Source organism: Abramis brama (genome assembly GCF_963993115.1).
Source record: "Abramis brama genome assembly, chromosome: 7".
Taxonomy (NCBI): Eukaryota; Metazoa; Chordata; class Actinopteri; order Cypriniformes; family Leuciscidae; genus Abramis; species Abramis brama.
In genome coordinates, this window is record NC_139969.1 from 1,159,723 (window position 1) to 1,182,756 (window position 23,034).

The following is a 23,034-nucleotide window of genomic DNA, read 5'->3' on the forward strand; positions in this document are numbered from 1 at the left end:
TTGCCTCAATTAGTATGCGTGGTTCTATGAATATGCAAATGAGCCCCGCCTCCACTCACTCACTCAGCTCAGAGATGCACTGGTTGACGATCACACGTTGATCTGATTGGTTACAAGGTAGTTTGTGACGTCAGAAACACCAGCGATTTCAAAGCGTGTTTTTGAGACTGTCTTTGGTTCACTGCAGTTTTAAGGAGGAAATACTCAGCAATGGAGTCGACTTATGAATTTACACATGCTTTGTCTTAAAGCACATTAAAAACACCACAGGGGGACTTTAAACATACGCAAGGCAGATCAGACCAGATTTACCAAGTCAAACATGAATTTACTGCAATACCAAAGTGCAACTTTGAGGAATATGAACAGCAAATAAAAGACACACAAAATGCATATATATTTTTTCCCGTTTATTTCTTCAATGTCGTCTAGTACGTCAGTGAACATTTGTGTGGATAAATGCAGTTCAGAGAAGAAAGTACATTAATAATATAATTCATAAATGATAATTACAGTAATAAAACAGTCTGCATTGGTATTGTTAGGAACAGAGAAGAAGAACAAATGTACACGTGAAGGAAAGGAGGCACCCGTGTCGCTCGGTCGACCGTTGATGACATCATCAGCACATGCGCTTTTGTTTTGGATGGAAGGATTAAAAATGATGACATTTACACTTTTCAATCGTTTTAGTAAAACTAAGATGGGGGTTTGGGGGGAAGATTCGCCTTCATCCGTCCTAATGAACCAGTTCATAACGTCCACTCCTCGACACAAAACAGCATGTGAACCAAAACAAACAAAGATGGAGTCGCTGGTCGGCCCGTCGGGGGGGTGATGATGATGATGATGATGATGATGCGGGCCAAACTTCGTCAACACCATCGATCGCTCGTGTCGAAACCGTTCGTCACATCCGCCTTCGTCTACAGGATGAACTTTCCGAGGAAGAATCCGATGAAGATGGCGGCGATGACGACCAGGAGTGAAGGGAGCGAACTGGTTGCGGACTCTCGTCCAATCGGAGGCCTGGAATTGGTCGTCGCGTGTTCGCTGCGCTGGAACTTTCTCAGTCTCAAACCCTCGTCCTGATGACGAACACAAACAAAAACAGCATTAGTTTATCCGATGAAGAGATGCATCATGGGATTAGGCCGGTCACCATCGTGTTCAGTCACAGAGGGAAACACTCTTTCGGCTCCTATTGGAAATGCAAATGTTATTCAACTTTATCCAATGGGAGTCAATGGGAGCTTTCGCACCGCAGGAACTAGGAACTATTTTAGCTTTGGAGGAACTAATTGAGCTCCTACTTGAGATTCGGGTCTAAACCAGCGCTATAGGAACTATCCTTGACAAAATTCCATTCAATCACCAATGAACCGTTGAAAACCACACATAAAACCATAAAAAATTTCAAAAAATACACCAGAAACAACTAAAATCACCCAAAACCACCTTAAAACCACTAAAAATCACCGGAAACCACACATAAACTACTCAAAACTATAAGAAACAAGTAAAAACCAAGTTAAAACAAACAAAAACTACCTAAAATTACCCAAAACCATCAAAAACCACCGGAAATCACACATAAACTACTCAAAACCATAAACAACGATCAAAAACCAAATAAAAAAATAAAAAAATTCACCTATAATCACCTAGGACCACCCTGAAATCACCAAAAACCCACTGAAAACCATACATAAACTACTCAAAATACAAATATTATATTTTTTTTCAAATTGAAATTGCGAATTGAAAATACGCCCAATGGAAACGTCAATTTCGCAAAAACTCGCATTTATCGCAAAAAAGTCATAGGGATATAGTACATAAACCTACCAACGTCCGTTGCCATGGTTTTTGGAATGATTTTACTTCGCGACAGGAAAAAATTAAGTTTTAGTCGCATAATATCAGTTTATGGAAACAGCGTCATTTCGAAATAGTTTTTTGTCGACATTTAGAAAAAAAAAGAAAAAAAAGAAAGAAAAAAAAATCTCAAAAGTTTTGCGCAAATCTGTAATGGAAACGCAGTTCTATCTAAAGATGTATTAGACAGATCGTAAACTAATAAACAGGAGAATGCGAGCGCTGTGAGCTCAGTCGTTCTCAGCGCCGTCAAAATAAAAGTCCCAACAACGTCACTTCAGAGTTCCTACTGGCGGTGCGAATGCAACCAGGAAAACGTTCCTGTGGGAACCGCTAGTTCTCGGGGAAACACTGGTGGCTCGTTCCTAGAACTATCCGGTGCGGAAGCCTCTTATGAACAGTAAGTTGGACAATGGTGTAAATTGGTACACTTGTAGTGATGGTAATGAATAGTAATCTGACCAACTTTGGGTTTTCTAGCAGCAACTCTATAGCGCCACCACTAGTTCAAAATTCACATTTGAAACGGTTAAAACTTTTGAACATCAGAAGTTGTATCAAAAGTGCATCGCCCGAGTGCATTTGACCGGCATATGTCAGACTGACCGGCCGGTCATGGCCAATCACGGCCAATCACGTGAAAATCGGCCAATTCCGGTCACCAGTCGATCAATCGGTGCATCTCTAATTTTTTATATTATTGTTATTTGGCCAATATATTAAAGCTGATAAATAATAGATCATTTCCTTCAGCTGAGACACTTCAGATTTGCACTGTTCAACATGATGGTTTTGAATTGCTTGAAATATGATTGAAATCACTTCAAAAAAGGGAAATACAGTAAAGTGCAAGTCTGTCATATCAGATACATAAAATTATAATGAGAACATCATAATTGTGTGTTTGGAATATGGCTTTAAAATGGTGAAACTTGTAATCAGGCTCTCAAAAACTATATAAAAATTTGGATTTATCGGCCAATATATCGATTATCGGCTTTCAAATATAAAGAATTATTGGCTATCGGCCAAAGTTTTCATATCGGTGCATCCCAAAAAATATCCCGTGCTGGTTCAATTCAATGTTTGAACCAATTCATGGAAATTAATCAAACTTGTCAGCTCTTAAGTTTCTCTTGAATGGATTCTGAGTTTAGTGTTTAACAGTAGATGGCACGGTGTGCTTTAGAAACATCTGCTGTTAAAACTAGCCTAGAGCGCCCTCTGCTGTTAAAACATGAACAACTTTAAAGGAGATTTTCTCAATGTTTAGATTCTTGCACCCTCAGATTCCAGATGTTCAATAGTTGTATCTCAGCCAAATATTGTCCTATCCTAACAAACATACATCAATGGAAAGCTTATTTATTCAGCCTACAGATTATGTATCTCAATTTAAAAAAATTGCCCCATGTGAGCCTGTTTTGTGCCCCAGCCCTACACAAGAGTAAGTGTGACTCCTGCTTCACCTTGAGCTGGCGGTTCTCCTCGTTCAGCTTGATGGCCTCGGACTGCAAGCGTTTGCACTCCTCCAGAACCTTCTTCTTCTCCGAGTCGTCCAGGGCGGCGCTCACGGGTTTGGGTGGCAGCGACCCGTCCACTTTAGAGGAGTTTAGCACGCTAGCAGATTTAACAGGAGCGTCGACGTCGTTCTGGAGGAGAACGGGAACATACACATATATATAAAAATGAACTAAATTAATAACTTTTTTACATCCCAGAACTTACTTAAGCTGGACTGTGACGCTATTTTCTTCTAGAAACAAACTTTGTCACATTATTTTCCTGTTATCTCTGTAAAGCTGCTGTGAAACACTCTGTACTGTAAAAAGCGCTATATAAATAAATGTGACTGGACTTAAAGAAGCTTGGAAAACCTGGATATACGAGGAAGCCTCATTTAAAATGTCTGATTTCTAGACCTGTGATTATTTAAATATGCGTGTGATTATATACAAGTATCTTTATAAAGGTGACTTGACTTGCCATGTTTCTCCTGCTGACCCTGCTGACCTTTGACCTACCCTACTAAAGGTTCTCTGGCCTGAGCACGTGTCCTGCCTGCTCTGACCCTTGACCTCTGACCCTGCAGTGCTCCGGGATCTAACACTGGCTGTGGTGGGAATGTGTGGCGGCCGGTTGGACACCGGCGAGCGGATCTTCGTCCAGGCCAAAGCCGGAGCGGCACTGATCCAGTGGGAAACAGTCCTGGCCTTAGAGCGCTGGGACGCAGCGGAGAAACAGGAAGTGATGCGTGTGTGTGTATATTAGGGCTGCACAGTTTAGAGGATAAAAATGAAATGAACTCGCTCTAGGTTTGCTGTGCTTATTTACATTTATTCATTTTGTAGATGGTTTTATCTAAAGTGGCTTACAGGGTTATTATAGTTAGCTAAAACCATAAAAAAAAGTGTATTACTTGATATAAACAAACATGAACTGAAATGAAATAAAAAATACAAAAAAATAATACATATAAAATATATATATATATCATATTTATTTCAGCTAGCTGTCAAAGCAGCATTTCTCATTTTCATTTAGTTTAACTTGAGGTACTAAAGTAACTAAAACTGAAATAAAAATTAATAAAAACTATTTATATATATATATATATATATATATATAAACAATAACTAATAAAAATGACAAAAACAACAAAAATACTAACGTTAAAAACTAATTCAAAACATTAAAAAACAATGTGTAATACATTTTAAAATATGCACATTTCTTTTATCTCAATGATATTAAAATAACACTGATTTATCTGTTGGGCTGCATAATTTGCCCAAAAATTGTGTGATTATATATGAATATGACTTTTTAATTATTATTAATATTATTATTATTAAATATTAGTTAAAAAAAGAAAAATAAGAAATAATATATTTTCACCATAAAATAAAAAATATGAACTAGGAAAAATAAAATAATTTTAAAATACTAATATTTATTCATTTTGGAACATTAAAACAAAACATGATACGATAATGTTTAAAGAATGGCAATAAACTTATGTTCTAGTAAAATCTATATATTGAATGTGTTAAATAATGTTTCTAATTATAAAAAATGCCAAAACAGTGTCGCATTTTGATTTTGAACACGCAGCGGTTGCATTTATTTGATCAAAGCTTTTGGTTTTACCATTTAAGACTTTTTATGATCTCAAATTTAATTTTTAAAATTGAATTTCAGGAAATATTCCAGGAAAATAAAATCACTTACAGCACTTTAAAAATAAGTGTGAATGTTCTGAGTCGAGCTCTTTCTGCTGTTAAAGCACGGTTATAACTCAGTTTACAGAAGCATGTAAGAGGGTGGAGTGAAATACACACGCTCTCGTCCCCTCCCTGCCGTGTCTCTGAACCACACACACACACACACACACACACACACACACACTCACTCACACACACACACACACACACACACTCACCACTTTATCGTTTTCAGACGGCAGCTCAAACACGCATCTGAGTTTGGAATCCATGAGCTCATCTGGTTTCGCGTCTTTCCACTGAAACACATGAAGAACAGGCAATTCATCAACCACTGACACACACACACACACACACACACACACACACACACACACACACACACACACAGTGTGTGGACAACCACTGCATTATTAATTCGATTTTCATTTCATGTCAGGCTAAAACAACTGAGCTAAAGGGTGTTTGCTGCCATCAGCTGGTGTGAACATGCAGTTACAGCAGCTCTACACACACACACACACACTCTCACACACACATACACTCTCACACACACTCACACACACAGTCACTCTCACACACACAGTCACTCACACACACAGTCACTCTCACACACACAGTCACTCTCACACACACACACACACACACACACACACACACTCACTCACTCTCACACACACAGTCACTCTCACACACACACACACACACAGTCACACACACACTCACTCTCACACACACACAATCACTCGCACTCACACTCACGCACTCGCACTCACGCACTCGCACTCACGCACTCGCACTCACGCACTCGCACTCACGCACTCGCACTCACGCACTCGCACTCACGCACTCGCGCTCACGCACTCACGCTCACGCACTCACGCTCACGCACTCACGCACTCACACTCACGCACTCACACTCACACTCACGCACTCACACTCACGCACTCACACTCACGCACTCACACTCACGCACTCACACTCACGCACTCACACTCACGCACTCACACTCACGCACTCACACTCACGCACTCACACTCACGCACTCACACTCACGCACTCACACTCACGCACTCACACTCACGCACTCACACTCACGCACTCACACTCACGCACTCACACTCACGCACTCACACTCACGCACTCACACTCACGCACTCACACTCACGCACTCACACTCACGCACTCACACTCACGCACTCACACTCACGCACTCACACTCACGCACTCACACTCACACTCACACTCACACTCACACAATCACTCACACTCACACTCACACACTCACACACACTCACCAAGGCTTCTGTGTCTGCGAGGGTTCCCGGGGCGAAGATGGCCTGTACCATGAACTTGTGTTTGCTTTTCTCGTTGGGGTCGTAATCAAACGGCTGCAGCATAACTGAGACAAACACAAGCATTAACAATATTAACCGCATTTCTAAACACTCGAGTAATACACACGGTCTGGACTAATCTGCACACAATTAAAACTCAAAACTATATAATTTTGCATAAGAAACAGTAAATAATCTAAATATGACAATAGTAAAAGCTCACATAACTAACTTTCTTCAGTGGAACAAATGGAGAGATTTTGAAGATCTTCAATCATAATGAATGAAGTTTTAAAGCTTCAAAAAGAACAATAATGCTTTGAGGAAGTCAATATTCACTGCCGTATTCATGAGTTTATGAGCGAGGCACTGATGTCTGATTCATTCTTCTGTTCAATCACTGGAGAAAAAAGATTCTGAATGATTCGCTCACTGAAGTTTGACTCACTGAATCAATGATGGATGTTTGTGGATGATTTTCAGGAAATATCAGTTTAGACTCGTGTCTGTTCTTCACACTAATCCTGGACTGTAAAGCACGGGGCACATGTAGGGCTGGGCAAATAAAATACATGTTTTGATTAAACGCTTTTATTCTTCTTTTTTTTAAATGTGGTCGATTCGATATCGATTCTGAAAAGCCACGAATCAATATTTTTCCCCATGTACTTCTGCAAGAATTCGACATAATATCGGAGTTAGTTTTTCAAATAAGTAACGCAAGTTATTTTGTTTTCCCATTTAACTTTAAAAACTTTAGTGTATTGAGACGAAAATTGGTGCATGTCACCAAAAGCATTATCTGAGGCTACATGCAGCGTTTCGGCACAGCGCCACCTACTGGTCAGGAGATATGAAAAATTATATGAAAAACATTTTTTGCTTATAACTTAAGAACGGTTTGGGGCAATTCCACGCAAAACTGTCACATCCATAACGCCAGCCCAATGCCATTGTATTTAGTTGGCGTTATGGATGTGACAGTTTTGCGTGGAATTGCCCTTTGCCTAAAAATCCTAAAACTCTCCTGCAGCATTTTTTATGGTTTTAGCTTAAGTTAACTATAATAACCCTGGCTAAAAAGTGCCGTCGGAGAAGCACGAATTAAAGACCACCATCTTGGCCAACAATTTCGGCCCTCCCAAACCGTTCCCTTAGAAAATGAATGTTCTTTTCTGGCTGAATACTTAGGGTCCTGAATTATAACCAAGTGTCAAACTTCCTCTCTCTCTTGAATCAACACTGAAGTGACTTAAACTGCAGTTCAGCGACTGGCCACTAGAGACCGGCTCCAAAAGAGAGTCAATCTCATAGACCTGCATGTTAAAATGCCCAACTTTACAGCATAAAAAAATATGTTTTTGGTCTATATAGCTAATTTTGCCCTTTATGACGATTGTGAGGGGAGTGAATTATTTTATAACTCATCCGTTTAAATTATATTAAGCCTTAAAGTTCTGCATAATTAAGGGCGTGGCCACTTGAGTGACAGGTGGATTGCCGCTGATGTCACTAATAGCCGTTTGTCTGCTGTCTGTTAGCATCACGTCACCTCCGCTAATCCGCCTCGCTGCACATTTTCGTTTATACGGGAATGACGCGCAGCCAAGATGGCGACGGCCGGCCACTTTGGGCTTCAAGAACGCTCTTCAGAAACAGAAACAGAAATGTTTGTACAGTCTACGGTTCTGACCTGAGATGGTGAGCGTGGCTCCGGGCTCGATGATCCCGCTGTTGGGTCGTACGCAGTATCTGCGCGGCGCTGTGGTCTTCACTTTGAAACATACTTTCTTCTCTGAAGGATTCTTTAGCTTCAGGTTAGCAGTGACGACATCTGTGAAAGGACCTGAGAAGAGGAGCAGAACATCACAACAGGAACTCACGAACATTAGGGTCACGAACATTAGGGGTCACGAACATTAGGGGTCACGAACATTAGGGGTCACGAACATTAGGGGTCACGAACATTAGGGGTCACGAACATTAGGGGTCACGAACATTAGGGGTGCAACGTAACATTTCGGCCAATACCGATAACTCTTTATATTGGAAAAGCCGATAACCGATATATTGGCCAATAAACCTTGTATGACTTTGAGAGCCTGATTACAAAAACACAAGTCTCACCATTAATAGCCATGTCCTAAACACACAATTATGATGTTCTCATTATAACGTTATAGGGGTGGAACGGTACACAGAAGTCACGGTTCGGTTCAGACATCGCGGTTCGGTACAACTTCGGTACAATGGAGGGAAAAGCAAAATAAAAATGTAGAAGGCAATTTTTTTTTTTTATGCATGTCTCAGGCTGGACCACCAGAGGAAAATAAATGTCTTTAGCCTTGTATTTTTTAAATAACTTTTATTAATAAAGTAAAGGAACCATAGAACCAGTTTATTTGTAGTGCATTGACAATAGTTTTATATAATTAGTTTATTAATTAAATTGATAAAAAAGACAAAGACCTTGAGATATGTTTGGTAATTGTACCTGAATGAATTTAAAATTAATTTGCTATATTTCAGATTAATATATTTGTTTTCCTTAAAATTTTAATTAACACTAACTTTATTCTCATCTGAATTATAGATAATTGATTTCTGTATAAAATAATACTAACATTAAAAACATTTGATTTTCTTTTTTAATCAATGTAGAATGTGTAACTTAAAAATAAATAGATTAAGTGCTCGGTTTGAGGACAAGAAATGAAAATCAATGCAATATGATGAATGTCCAAAAGATGGCACCTACAGACTGTTTTTAAATCGGGTTGATAAATATCTTTTGCTTGTAAACAGTAGGTGTGTGATTTTGGTTGGGTAACAGTTGTAGGTTTGTTTGTACAGTTTGAAAAGAGTTTACAGTTTGACAAAAGCACAATGTTGTGTGTACACAAATATAAGTAAACACTTTGCAGTTTGAACGATGTCCTGTATGATCAAAATGACATAGTATGTTTCTATGTTTCCACTTTTCGATCGCGCCCGCGCCTCTCACACACACACACACACACACACACACATTCCAGCATTGCAATCTTGACATCGCAGCCTGTTCATTATAGCCACGGAGCTTCAGAGCTAAGGCGGAGCTACAGATTATGTGTCCCTAAAGAACCCGCGTATCTAACAGTAGTTCCGCATTACATTAATTAATTTGCACGTGAGTTTTATTTATTTTTATACCGTGTATTCTCCGTGTATATTCATGCACCGAACCGTGACGCCCGTACCATTTCGGTTCAATACGAATACATGTTCCACCCCTATAATGTTATGTAGCCGATATGACCGCACGTGTTGCACTTCACTGTATTTTCCTTTTTTGGAGTTTTTCCAATAATTTTTCAAGCAATTCAAAACCATCATGTTGAACATCTGAAGGAAATAATCCATTATTTATAATCGGTTCTAATATATCGGCCATATTTTCTTACATGATGATAGCATTAAATATTAACATGGTGGCCGATATATTGTGCATCTCTAATGGACATTCACACACAATATATGACATTTTCTATCGTGTTGTTCTGGGTAAAATCTTAGAAGCCAATCAGAACATATTTGAACTTTGTTGAACAAAATATGGACAGATTAACATAACATCCTCACATTAAAATCACACAATTATAACATTATTCTGTACTTTTGTTTAGGGCTGGACCCGAATATTCGAATAATCGTTCGGTGGGTTGGTATTCGATTTGAAAATTTGACATTCGAATATTGGTTTTTTTTTTTTTTTTTTGCACACCTGGATCCCCCGCGAAACGGTTCTCATTCGCGCTTGAATAAGGCCGGCGACTCACTGGCTGCGTGGCATGTCCGTTTTTATTTCGGCTCCCATGTTAACAGGTTGGAGTTTGCACACTGCCTGCATGAGACACGCGTCTCAGGCGCGGCTCGAACCACGTGGAAAACGTGCATGCTAGAAATAGAACCGACGGGAGTGTTCTCTGACTAGAGCAGAACAGTGGAGTTTGTATGGACCGAAGTGCTTGTGTTTTGGGTTAAGCTGCGTTGCTTTGACATTGTGGAAAATAGAATAATAGAAACAAAATGTATTAGCGTTTACCCGTTATTATCAATCTAAATTAATCTTGTTTTTAATTTAACTTAATTTCGCTTTTCTTTATTTAAATTTCGTTTTTCATTTAAATTTTTTTTTTCTTTATTTAAATTTCGTTTTTCATTATTTAAATTTCGTTTTTTCTTTATTTAAATTTAGTTTTTTCTTTATTTAAATTTCGTTTTTCTTTATTTAATTTTTTTTTTTTAAATCTACCCTTTACTGTGTCAGCAATTTGTTAGTCAGAAAAATATTAGACTACCTTAAAAGTATTGCTTAATTTAACAGACCTGTGTGTGTGCGTTTTATATTTTTTACAGTCTATGGTTTTATATCACTAGTGCAGTGTCCGTTTTCGGAGAATATAAGCTCTGCCCGCGTGAGGCGCGCTGCTTCCCGCTCGCGCTGTTCTGTAGTTTACTAAAAGTTTAAATTCTGAATGTGTCGTCTCGCATGTCCATATATTGCACCAAATGCGACACTGCACTCCCGTGTGAAGTCAATTGGATGAACGGTTCTCGAAATAATAATTATGCAAACGGATACAGACACATAGAGATTCCTGCCTTTAGAAGAATATGTTCAGCCCCCTCTCTCCGAAGCTTCGAATATTCGATGTTCATTACTACCGAAGCTTCGAAGCTCAAAAAATGGTATTCGGACCAGCCCTACTTTTGTTTTTGCTTATTATCTGCTTTTTTACTTTAAAAAGTTATTTTTAGGTTTAAGTTTTTATAAGCTTTATATTGAACATAGTTTTCATACAGGCTTTATATTACACATGATCAGGATGAGGAATAACACTGTTTAAATTTTTTTTTTTTTGATTGATCCAAAAAAATAAAATAAATAAATCGATAATCAAAATAACAGTAAGTTGCAGCCCTAATATGCATATATAAGCCCTAAAGCCATGCATATATGCATCTTAAAATTAATTAGGCTAATAAAAATTAAGTAATGATTTTAATGTGTACAAACAAAAGTTAATATCTCTTTCTTCATTTGTTAACAATGTTGCACATCAATTTTTACTTTAACTCATAATCTCAAATCACTGCTTAAAGATGATAATAAGCGAGTGTCATGAGAACAGAGATGCCGACACGTCAAACCGAGACGAGACTCGAACACGCCAGCACAAAGATTCGTGTGTTTCAGACGCTCGCTGACGCCTTATTGAATCATGCAATTCCTCAATTACCATAAAATCACAATTTACTGGAGTTTCAGCATCACTGCTTTAAAGGTCTTTAAAGAGAGTCATAAATTAAAGAAGCTGACCGTCTTTAAACCTCGTACGACTGAAGGCCCATCACGCCATACACTCCCACAATACACCGGGAAAACGCAACGCACTCTGTGACCCTGGATCACAAAACCAGACACAAGTAGCACTGTTTATTTGAGGCAAAAGCCAACAATACACTGTATGGGTCAATAATCATGAGGATATTCAGTAAAGATCATGTTTCATGAAGATATTTAGTAAATTTCCTACTGTAAATATATAAAACATTTATTTGTGAGTGAATGCAGCACAAACGCCAACATAAATGAACAACTTTAAAGACGATTTTCTCAATGTTTAGATTTTTTTGCACCAGATTTTCAATAGTTGTATATCAGCCAAATATTGTCCTATCATAACAAACCGTACATCAATGCAAAGCTCATTCATTCAGCTTTCAGATCATGTATAAATCTCAATTTCAAAAAAATGTACCCATGTTTTTGTTTTGTGGTCACATATTATAATATTGTGAATTAGTAAAAAAAAAAAAAAAAAAATCAATTAACGTTTATTTTATTTTAAGCAACAAAATTGTGCACTCAAAAAATAAATGTTTGCCTCTTGTTAAATTTAACGAATTAAAATAAGCTAAAGTAACACTATTGTTTAATATTTTGTCACAACTTAATTTAATTGTGTTCAATCAACCTAATATATCTAAAACTGAAGTTTACTTAATTAATTTGTGTGAAAACTACATGAATCATTTTTGTTGACAACTAACTGGGCAGTGGATCTGTAGTTCCCAGCATGCTTTGCAAGGGACTGCATTAGGAGGGTAAATTTAGGGATTAAAGTGTTATTTTATGTGTTTTTCTGTAAATGGAAAGATGTTGTTAGTTAATGTTAGTGTTTAATATTCAGTAATGTTAGAAACTTAGAGGACTTTCTGTAATGTTTTTGAATTTTGTGGTTACCATTATGCAGAAGAGCGGCGACTGTGTTTAGTTTCGGGCTGTGTATTTAATACATGCATTAAACCTCTTCCGCAGTCCTGCATTAGTAATATTCAATATTACACTGTAAAAAATGGTTTTAATTAAATTGAACACTAGTAGCTTCTATCATTGGAAATAACTGTAGAGTCAAATTAGCTAAAATTATAATGTTGGCGATTTTAGGCAGGGCAAAAAATAAATGTAGTCAACCTGACAAAACTTTATCTAGCAGGAATGACTAAATGAATTTAAAGGGATACTTCAGGATTTAGCATTAAAGGGATACTCCACTTTTTTGGAAATAGGCTCATTTTACAACTCCCCCAGAGTTAAACAGTTTTACCGTTTTCGAATCCATTCAGCCGAACTCCGGGTCTGGCGGCACCACTTTTAGCATAGCTTAGCATAGATCATTGAATCGGACAGGACCATTAGCATCTCTCTCAAAAAAAATTACCAAAAGAGTTTCGATATTTTTCCTATTTAAAACTTGACTCTTCTGTAGTTACATCGTGTACCAAGACCGACGGAAAATGTAAAGTTGCTATTTTCTAGGCTGATATGGCTAGGAACTATACTCTCATTCCTGCGTAATAATCAAGAAACTTTGCTGCCGAACCATGAGTCCAGCAGGCGTAATGATATGACGCAGCGCCTGAAAATAGTCCCCAGCTCGGTAACTTCCAACGTGACCGGGACTAAGTTTGTCTAACCGTAGACCAATTTTCAGGCGCTGCGATTCAGAAAATCGCTTTTGCGATTCAAAAGCTCCAAATTCAAAAATAATTTCACATTTCTTCTACATAAATGACCCATTTTAAATACACATTGATCTTTCCAGAGGTGAAGTATCCCTTTAAGTTCATACAACAAGATTACAATAAATCATTTCAAACAAATTAGATGTTGTTGGAAAAATGTAATTCATTTTCGTGGAAAAGTTTTCCTTAATTTAATCAAGTTCGTTCAACAGCTTATTTTTTTTTGAGTGTGTGTGGTGAGTGATGTCATTGTGGTAAATGCAACTTTCATATTTATTTATAGCAATCAGGAACACGGTTTAATTACTAGCTTTGAGTTGATATGTGTAATGTGATTTACTCCAGACCTGGTTTCACTGCGTTCAGATGCCGGAGAAACTTTCTTCTGTGCAAAACATGTATTAGAAACATATGATCCATAAATGTGGCAAACATGGAGGCTAATTAGGTTACAGTTGGCATGTGTGCTTGAAGCGCAGTAAAGTACAAAGACGCTCAGAGACGGTGTCACGACGTTAGCAGAAGAAATTACATTAGCGGCGCGAGAAATAAAACCTCCGTTTGTGAAACAATATTGTTCAAATTATACAATTATCACCTGCTATCTGCTCACACGCTCTGATGATAAGAGCTTTGCAGGACTACACATTATTTAGATAACTGGTCAAAAAATAAATCTGTTAAATCTGATTCTGTTGTATAGACTTATAATACTATATTGATATATGGATATGAAAATATTGATATTTAATAGTATTTTAATATAGGCCTATTTTTTGCGTTGCTTTAAATGAAAGTGTGGTTATTTTAAATGTCTTGTATTTTTTAATTCAGATTCAGTAAAATTAGTTAAAAATTCTAATAATAATAAAATAAAATTGAATTTAAAATAAGAAATTAATCTTTTTTTTTTTTTTTTTTTTAAGTAATTTTCGGTTTCGGTTTAATTAGCGCGATTTCATATCAGCCTATGAGCTTCATATTGTCCACCAGAGTTTGCATGGAAATGTGCGTTCATTTAAATGACAGAAAACAGGACCGTTTGGTACATCCAGCATCTCTCCTCACAATCAAATCCCGCTTCAGCTTTTCCGCTGGTCTTTTGGATCAGATGAACGGAGATGATGTGCAATTAGCCTTCAAAAGCCAGGATCTTATGACTGAGCATGTCACACATTAGTGGATTAGAGGAGTCCTGCAGGATCAAGCCAAGGAATGGACTTATTTTTGTAAACACGGTCCAGAACGCCAGATGCTCGACCTGGGAAATTAGCTTCTGCTGAACTTCTGAGAAGGAGGATTGTTGTGCGCAACATGAGAAGTGAATAAACTCACATCAGAGCAGCATCGGAGGGAATCATAATCATGTCAAGGATGAGAGAGAAATCTAATCAGAAACGGTGTGACTTCAGGTCAAACATGTGAACGTTCCTGATTCCCACTGGGAAGAGCTCTGTCTGACGCCAGACGACAGCACCAGTTCTTCTACTGTACACACAGTTACTCGTTTAAGCTCAATACTGTCATGGAGCAACAGCTAGGCTAGTTAATAAATGATAGACATGTTTAGATATAACCTGAGATAAATCAATGTTTTTCATGCAATTTTGAGTCTATTTTGCTTCCATAACATTTCAGACTAGTAGACAGAAAACATCCAAAATACGCATTTAAGTGTTTATTTTATTGCATTTATAGATGTCATATCTTTAAAGGCGGTGTATATGCTGAAGCCGGTTTGTTCATTTATCATATTATATAAAAACATGGTCAATTTTCTGATTTATATCCCAATGAATTATGAATCGAGGGAAGGAAAGGAGGACGGAGGAATCGAAGGAAAGCTTTTTCATACTTGATCACTCGAGCGTCGCTTCACTGCGTCATCGGCAGCGCTCAGAGGATCTGCCCTTATGTTGCTGAAGTTTGTTTATTTAAGAAGCTCATAATAAATATTAATAAAGCAAGATACCCTGTTGAAATGTGTGAGATGTGTGGTTTATATAAACTGCAAAGGTAAAGTATAAATTTAAATGATTGTGACCGATGTGAAGGCGGAGGAGACGTGCGTCACTGAATGCTCCCACAGATCAGGGTTGCCAGATTGGGCGGTTCTGCAATCTATTTTGCGGGCAAAAATGGGTTTGGGCGCGTGGATAAAAATTGATTTTGTCAAAGGTTTAATAGACAGAATAAGATCGCGTGGGTGTTTGAATCGAGATCACAGTCTTTTAAAGATGAATCGTGCAGCTCTATAACGACACATTTCATCCTCTGTTGAAACGAAAGTGGCTAACTTCTGTCAACCTCGTCTATAAGCAAGGGCAAAAATAAAGCAATTTAATTTGAATTAATATCTGTAATATTCTGTAATAAAAAAATCGATTTTAAAATCATAAAAAAAAATCGTGACACCGGTGAATGGATTTTTTCTCCCAGCCCTAATATGCATGTTTCATGATGACCTCTGAAACAACTGAAATGTTAAAGTGGGTTATTTTTTATGTCCATATATCCACTCAGTGTTTTTATGTTACTGGATGCTTTTGTTCCAAGCGACTTTTATTGACAATAAACACTCATTGATAGCCTAAGTTGATCGCATTATTTTCCGTAACATAAGCTTATAGTTTAATAGTAGAATAGTCTGACTGAGGTACAGCCTACTTTTGCGTTCATTTGATTGAATATTGCTTCTAAAATCGGATAGTCGAAAAATGGGTCATTTTAAAGCTAATGATTTCCATGTGTTTAAACGAGAAACAAGACACAAAAAAAATTGTGGTTTTTTGTGCATTCTTGCGGTTTTGACAAGGTTTTGGGCTGGAGAATCTTGCTGGCACCTGGCAACCCTGCCACAGACAGTTGTGCAGTGTGAGAAGAACAGTGACCCGACTACTGGGAAAATCGTGCAGTGTGAACTCGGCATCAAATGACAATTTAGGGCGTTTTCACACCTGAGAGTCGCACCGAGGCAAGAACCAAAGTTCATGTTTTGATACATTTGGTTAGTTTTGGTTTGGTTTGACATTGCAGTTATGTGTAGGGCTGGGTATCGTTCAAAATCTTTCGATCCGGTGCCATTTTCGATACCTCAGTTTCGATACCGGTTCCTAACGATACTTTTTTCGATACCAATTTTATGAAATCCATTTTAACAAGATTACATAACACATTACCTCAGAAAATGTTGGTTTTATTTTTTCAGTTTGACTCATGCTCCTTAGCCAGTGCACAAAGGAACAAAAAAAGCACAAAGGAACAAAAAATGTTTTATAAAGAGCTCATGCTCACCAAAGCTGAATTTTTTTATATATAAAAAATACAGTAAAACTTGTAATATTGTGAAATAGTATTACAATTTAAAATCTTATTTGAATATATTTCAAAATGTAATTTATTCCTGTGATGTCAAAGCTGAATTTTCAAAATCATTACTTCAGTGTCACATGATCCTTCAGAAATATGAAAACAGTTTGCTGCTTAATATTTTGGAAACTATGATAATTTTTTTTTCATGATTCTTTGATGAATAAAAATGTCAAAAGAACAGCATTTATTTAAAAACTAAATATTTTGTAACATTACACGTTTTAATGTCACTTTTGATAACTTTAATGCATCCTTACTGAAAAAAAAAAGATTCTGACTGACCAACACATTTTTTAACCGCAGTGCACACTCAGTAGGTTATTATTGCAATATAAACACTGTCAGAGTGATCAACAAGGTACCTCTTCATTTACCAGTCGAAGCAACTGCTGCTCTTATGTTTACTCCGAGCACTGTCGAGGGCTTCATCATATCTGTCGTGGTGCCGGTCTTTGCAGCAATTATTTTACCGCAAATACTGCATCGCGCTGTTGGCATCGAGCCTGGAGAAATGTACCCACACTTTTGATCGACTTTTCCACATCTTTAAGGTATTATGTGTGTGTGCTCGCGTCTCATGAATATGTGCGTGGAGAGTTTGTGTGTGTGTGCTCGCGTCTCATTGAGTATGTGCGCGAGTTTTGTGTGTGTGCTCGCGTCTCGTATGCGCGTGGAGAGTTTGTGCGTGCGCGCGTCTCATATGAGTATGTGCGTGGAGAGTTCCGCGCTTCTCGTGTGTGTAGAGTTACGCAAACTCTACACATGTATGTGCGTGAGCGACTTTATGTGTGTCGTTCTGCATTTCATATGTATTTGTTTGAGCACTGACGTTGACGACTTAACCCCTTAGGTATCGAAATCTGGTACCGAACAACATGTCATTTTTCGATACTCGATAGTATCGAGGCAATTCGATCGGTACCTAAAAAGTATCGAAACTCGGTACCCAGCCCTACAGTTATGCGAGCGCACTAAAGCACTTTACGTGACGTACTTGCGTCCTGTCGTCATCATCTGTGGGGGCTGCATCTCGACAGTGATTGGTCTGTAAAGGGACGTGCGTCTGACGTCAGCGTGTTGTCAATTCGCCGGGTAACTTTGACAAGAATGAATGAACAGACGCATATCGTCGCCACTATACTGTTATTATTACGGCATCACTCCCTGCAGCTCCAGCTATACTCCAGGCGTGTTCACATTCGCCAAATCAACGTCCTCGACTCCTCGCTGTGCGAACATTTTACCGTCGCCACCAGGAAAGGAGGAGAAGACTCAAGCAATCCTGCGGGAACCACCGGAACTTCCTGTAAATGTTCTGAAAGTCCGAACCATACAGACAAAGCGTTCACACTAGAAACGAACCAAACCTTTGTTCAGTTTGATCCGGACCGAGACTTCCATTCCGGATCGTGGTCCGGGGGAGGGTTCACACCTGTCATTTTGATCCGGATCAAACTGAAAAGTCAGAAAATCCAGACCAAACAAGGTAGGTGTGAAAGGACCCTTAGCGGCTAAGCTAAAGGACTAGCGTAGAGATGTAACGACGCTGAGTCCCGCCAGGAGTGTGAGAAGCAGCGGCGGGATGATGGACGCTGTGTTTAGCTCAGGGTTCCTCTTTCTGTCTGTACTGGGTTAAAGACCCACCCAGAACATCAGCGCTTCTGGAGCCGGCCAGCACAACACCATGACTGGGACTGGATCCTCCGGAAGCTCGTTTACACCACAAGACAAAAAAAATCTAATTGCAACCTTTTAATCTCGTAATTCTGACCTTTCTTTTTTTGCTTGCAATTAAGAGTTTATACCTTTTGTCTCAAAATCGTGAGAATTAAAACTTGGAAATTGAGAGAGGAAAAAAAAAATCAATTTCTGACTTTTTTCTTAGAATCATGAGATATAAACTCACAACTGCGAGAACGTGACCCTAAAATACAATAAACATTTGTTTAATAGCATGAAACCCTACATAAATGTACATAAATAACATGAATGAAATGAAATGTGAGCTGTGCCGCTGAGGATTCTGGGATTGACCATTTACGGTTCTTCTGACAAAATGTTAATTGCTGTCTAAATATTTAATTAATTTGAAATGATTTCTTGTTAATCGGGTTGAATGAATGATTCAATGACTCAGTCACGCTTCATTACTCGATGAATCAGCGTTTTCGAACGAATCTCTTGAATTAATGATTCAATGGAAAGTAGATTTTCTTTAAAGTTAATTGTATCGCCACCTACTGGTGTAACACTATAATCGTGCTCTTTTAACGATCAATCGCTCTAAAGTGAATGTTCTCGTTAGCTGAAATAAATATTTCCATTAGAAAACTAAATATCCTACATAACTTGTGAAAAACGAAAACGGATTATAACAAACTGATTTAGTCTTTGCTGTGGTATGAAATTTCTACAGGTATTAACGACTGAAGTTATGACATCTTGATGACCCTAAACGACAGCACCGCTACCGGATCAGAGGAAGTTCAGGAGGAATAAATAAAGATCTGTTTCTAATCATAATCTCATGCTGCCACTTACTGTCAGCAGAACTTGCCCAAAAAAAACATGATTAAGATCTTGAGAAGGTCTCGAGAGTCCGGCCACACGTCAAACTCCTGCCAAGACCTTGTCCAGCACTGCATCTCAGCCTCCAGAACCTCACCAAAGTCTTTCTCATGCAAAGACATTATTAATAATTCCAAGGAATAACCCAAATCAACCAGATCCTAGACTAGTTTAAAAGTGTGGGGTCTTTAAAATAAATCAATCATTGTATTCATCAAGGATGCATGAAATTGATCAAAAGAGACATTTATAATGTTACAAAAGATTCTATTTCAAATAAACGCTGTTCTTTTGAACTTTCTATTCATCAAAGAATCCTGAAAAATAAAATATGAAGCTGTTTTCAACACTGATAATAATCATAAATGTTTCTTGAGCATCAAATCCTCATATTAGAGTGATTTCTGAAGGATCATGTGACACTGAAGACTGGAGTAATGATGCTGAAAATTCAGCTTTGATCACAGGAATAAACTTTACTATATATATATTCACATAGAAAATGATGATTTACATTAGAACAATATTTCACAATTTTTACAGTATTTTTGATCAAATAAGTGCAGCCTTGATGTGCAAAAGAGACTTTCAAAGCATCAAAAAATCGTACCAACCACAAACTTTTAAACAATTAAAGCAAAAAATTACACAATTAATTGCTAAAAGATCTCGATCTCAATTCAAACACCCCTGCGATTTTACTCCTAAATGACAACGATTCACCTTTAACTATTAACCTTTTGACAGAACCACACCAGAACATTCAGATCTGCGTTCGGATCCAGGAGATATATTACAGACAAATAAATAATCAGAGGTTTTCAATCCTTCAGACTGAATTATTCTCCTCCAATTTAAAAGACCCAATTTATACTGTGAAAAATAAATATTATAAATGTGTGTAAAATATTAATTTGGTTCTATTCACTATAGTACTGTACTGTGTATTATTTATTTTTATATTTGTATATTATATTATATTAAATATCATGTTACATTATATTTGTATATATTTATTGGTTGTATTACTAATTATTTTTACAATTAATTTTAATCTGTTCATCATTATATATTTTATTAATATATTACTATCTAATTTTTACTTTCATATTTGCTATTTATGTATTTATTTTATTAATTTATTCATATCAAATTTGTATTTATCCATTTAATTTTTTTTTTTTTTTTTTTTTTTTACAGTTTCTCTAAACATATTTAGAATATTATAATTAATGTAATTTTTGGGAAGTATTATTGATAATTTATATTTAAGTTATTTTATGTTCTTTCTAACTCATTAAAGTACTGTTATAGTACTGTTTATTCATTTATATTTATTTAATTTATATTTATTCATTTATTTACTCTTTCATTTGCTTATTTATTTTAATGTAATTATTTATATATATTTTTTTATAATTTGGTTACATTTAAATTTTATTTCACTTTTTCTGTAAACATTTCCACATACTTTCGGGACCCCAGTTTGAAGATTCCAGCACTGAGTCGCGTCTCAAGAGTCCGACTGTGATCAGGATTACAAAACCTACATCTGACGAACACCGCTGAGTATTTCGCCATTAAGCAAGTAAATTTAATTGAGTTTTGGTTGATCATCTGTTCCCAGAGTCTCACAAAACACACCCCAGAATGTCTTGCGTTATAATCAGCCGTATCACAGCATTAGTTACTCATTTATCCAGGACGCCTCAGAGAACAAACACAGACCAACCATCGTAAAAACACTCCCAAATATGATCCCACCTACACATGAGCCGCTCCATCATGGTGTATTGGAGCAGATACCGCGGTACATAAAGGTAATAATCCATTCCTAAGGTATTATGACCATCTGATACTGTACGAACTCCTGTACAGTGTTGTATCAGCTGGGAATGTCATGGTACTTTGAGATATACCATGGTATTTACAGTAGAAGTACTGAGGTTTTCAAACTGGAGTCTGGAGACGCCGGCTGCAAACATACGTAGAAATGTGAAAAAAAAGAAAAAAATTATAAATATAAATAATAACACTACAACAAATAAGTTTTTTTTATTTTTTTTATTAAAATTCTAAAAAATATTAGTTATTAATCTATTAAGACTAATTAAATTAGATTAAAATAAACAAAAATTGATAAATGCATATATAAATAAAAAGTAGATTAAAATTAAATAAACAAATAGGCCTAAAGATATAAAATAAAAAATAAATAAAACATTTGATTGAAATAATAACATTAAAATAAATAAGTTCAATTCAATTCTCGTTTATTTGTATAGCGCTTTTGACAATACACATCATTTAAGTAAATAAATGAGTTAAATTACAACATTTTATTAAAATTATAAAAAATTATCTATTAAACAGATTAAATTAGATTAAAATTTGACGAATATAAATAAAGAAAAAGTAGATTATAGTAGAAAGTAGATAAATAATACATTTAACAGTATTACTATAGTATAACTATAGTGAGAGGAAAAAATAAATACATTTATATGTATTAGATAAGATAAATGACTTTTAAATTTTAAAATGGTTCCATCTAAAAGATTGAAAAATAAAGTACTACAGTAGTAATATATGACGAGAGAAGCTATAGATGGTAAAGCTGCTGTACTTTGATATATACGTTACCTTTGTAATAAAATACCTTCTCTACTCCATAAGGAAGTACCATGGTACATTCCAAAATAAACATGGCAGTACCATGGCACCTGAAATGAATTGACTTTCTTTTAAAAATACCATGCACATATTAACTGTTATGGTTCATAAAATGATATATCATACCGAAGTACTACGGTACAGTAACAGTACTTTAATTCAAAGGTTTTTCTTCATTATCGCATCCACGTAAGCACTGGACAACTACATTTCTGCATTTTTTCCCTTAAAATGACGTGGCAGTGTTAAACAACCCTGACAAACGAACCCAAACCGACACCAGGTCCAGTCGCCTCCCTGCTGACTGTGTGTTGTGAGACCGGGACGCGCGAGCAGGAGCGTCCGCTCGTCAGTTAATCGAGCGCGGGGATCCAACGCGGCCCACACCGCTTTTCTGCATAATAGCGTAACAAAACCCGCTTACACTTTACCAGAACCCACTGAATGTCAGCGTTACTCCCTTACCTTTGAATTTCAGGTCGTTCGGAGGGTCTAAGACGAGGATTTGCTCCAGTTTGGACATGTTTCTGGCCGGGAAGGTGACGGTTGGTTCCGGAGGTCAATCCCAAACCCTTCCACTGAGTCACTCAGAGAGCGCGCCGGCGGCGGGAGTGCGCAGCGCGTTCCCACATGGACGCGCGGGGCGGTCTGTTCGCGTTCTGTTAATCCATCGTTGTTGTTGTTTTTTTTAAAACTAAACTCGATTTGTTAAGTCGTAATATTGGTAAATAAATTCAATATAAGCTGTAATTTCGGCCCCGTGGCCTTTTTACCCAGAACATTCTCACAGTTAAACGTTTTAGAAAGTCAAAATTATTGACATACTAATTCATAATTTAGAATAAAAGTCAAAATGATGACTTAAAAAAAAAAACTAAATTATGGCATACTAAGTCTAAATTATGACATAT

General features: G+C 37.0%; 1 protein-coding gene across 1 annotated transcript; it reads right to left on the reverse strand.

Annotated features, from left to right (window-relative positions):
• Positions 1-395: 395 nt before the first annotated feature.
• vapal (VAMP (vesicle-associated membrane protein)-associated protein A, like) lies at positions 396-22,932 on the reverse strand. Its single transcript, XM_084119147.1, has 6 exons — positions 22,589-22,932; positions 8,133-8,285; positions 6,401-6,504; positions 5,321-5,401; positions 3,348-3,530; positions 396-1,088 (listed from the first exon to the last, which is right to left on the reverse strand). The coding sequence occupies exons 1-6, from the start codon at positions 22,644-22,646 to the stop codon at positions 927-929; spliced, it is 741 nt and encodes a 246-aa protein (XP_083975273.1). The 5' UTR covers positions 22,647-22,932; the 3' UTR covers positions 396-926.
• Positions 22,933-23,034: the final 102 nt, after the last annotated feature.

Coding starts and splice junctions, on each gene's coding strand:
- vapal (XM_084119147.1), bottom strand. CDS start 22,646: ATGTCCAAACTGGAGCAAATCCTCGTCTTAGACCCTCCGAACGACCTG. Junction 5,402..6,400: donor TCGCAGACACAGAAGCCTTG/GTGAGTGTGTGT, acceptor CATGTGTTTCAG/TGGAAAGACGCGAAACCAGA. Junction 1,089..3,347: donor AGGAGAACCGCCAGCTCAAG/GTGAAGCAGGAG, acceptor GTTCGTCATCAG/GACGAGGGTTTGAGACTGAG.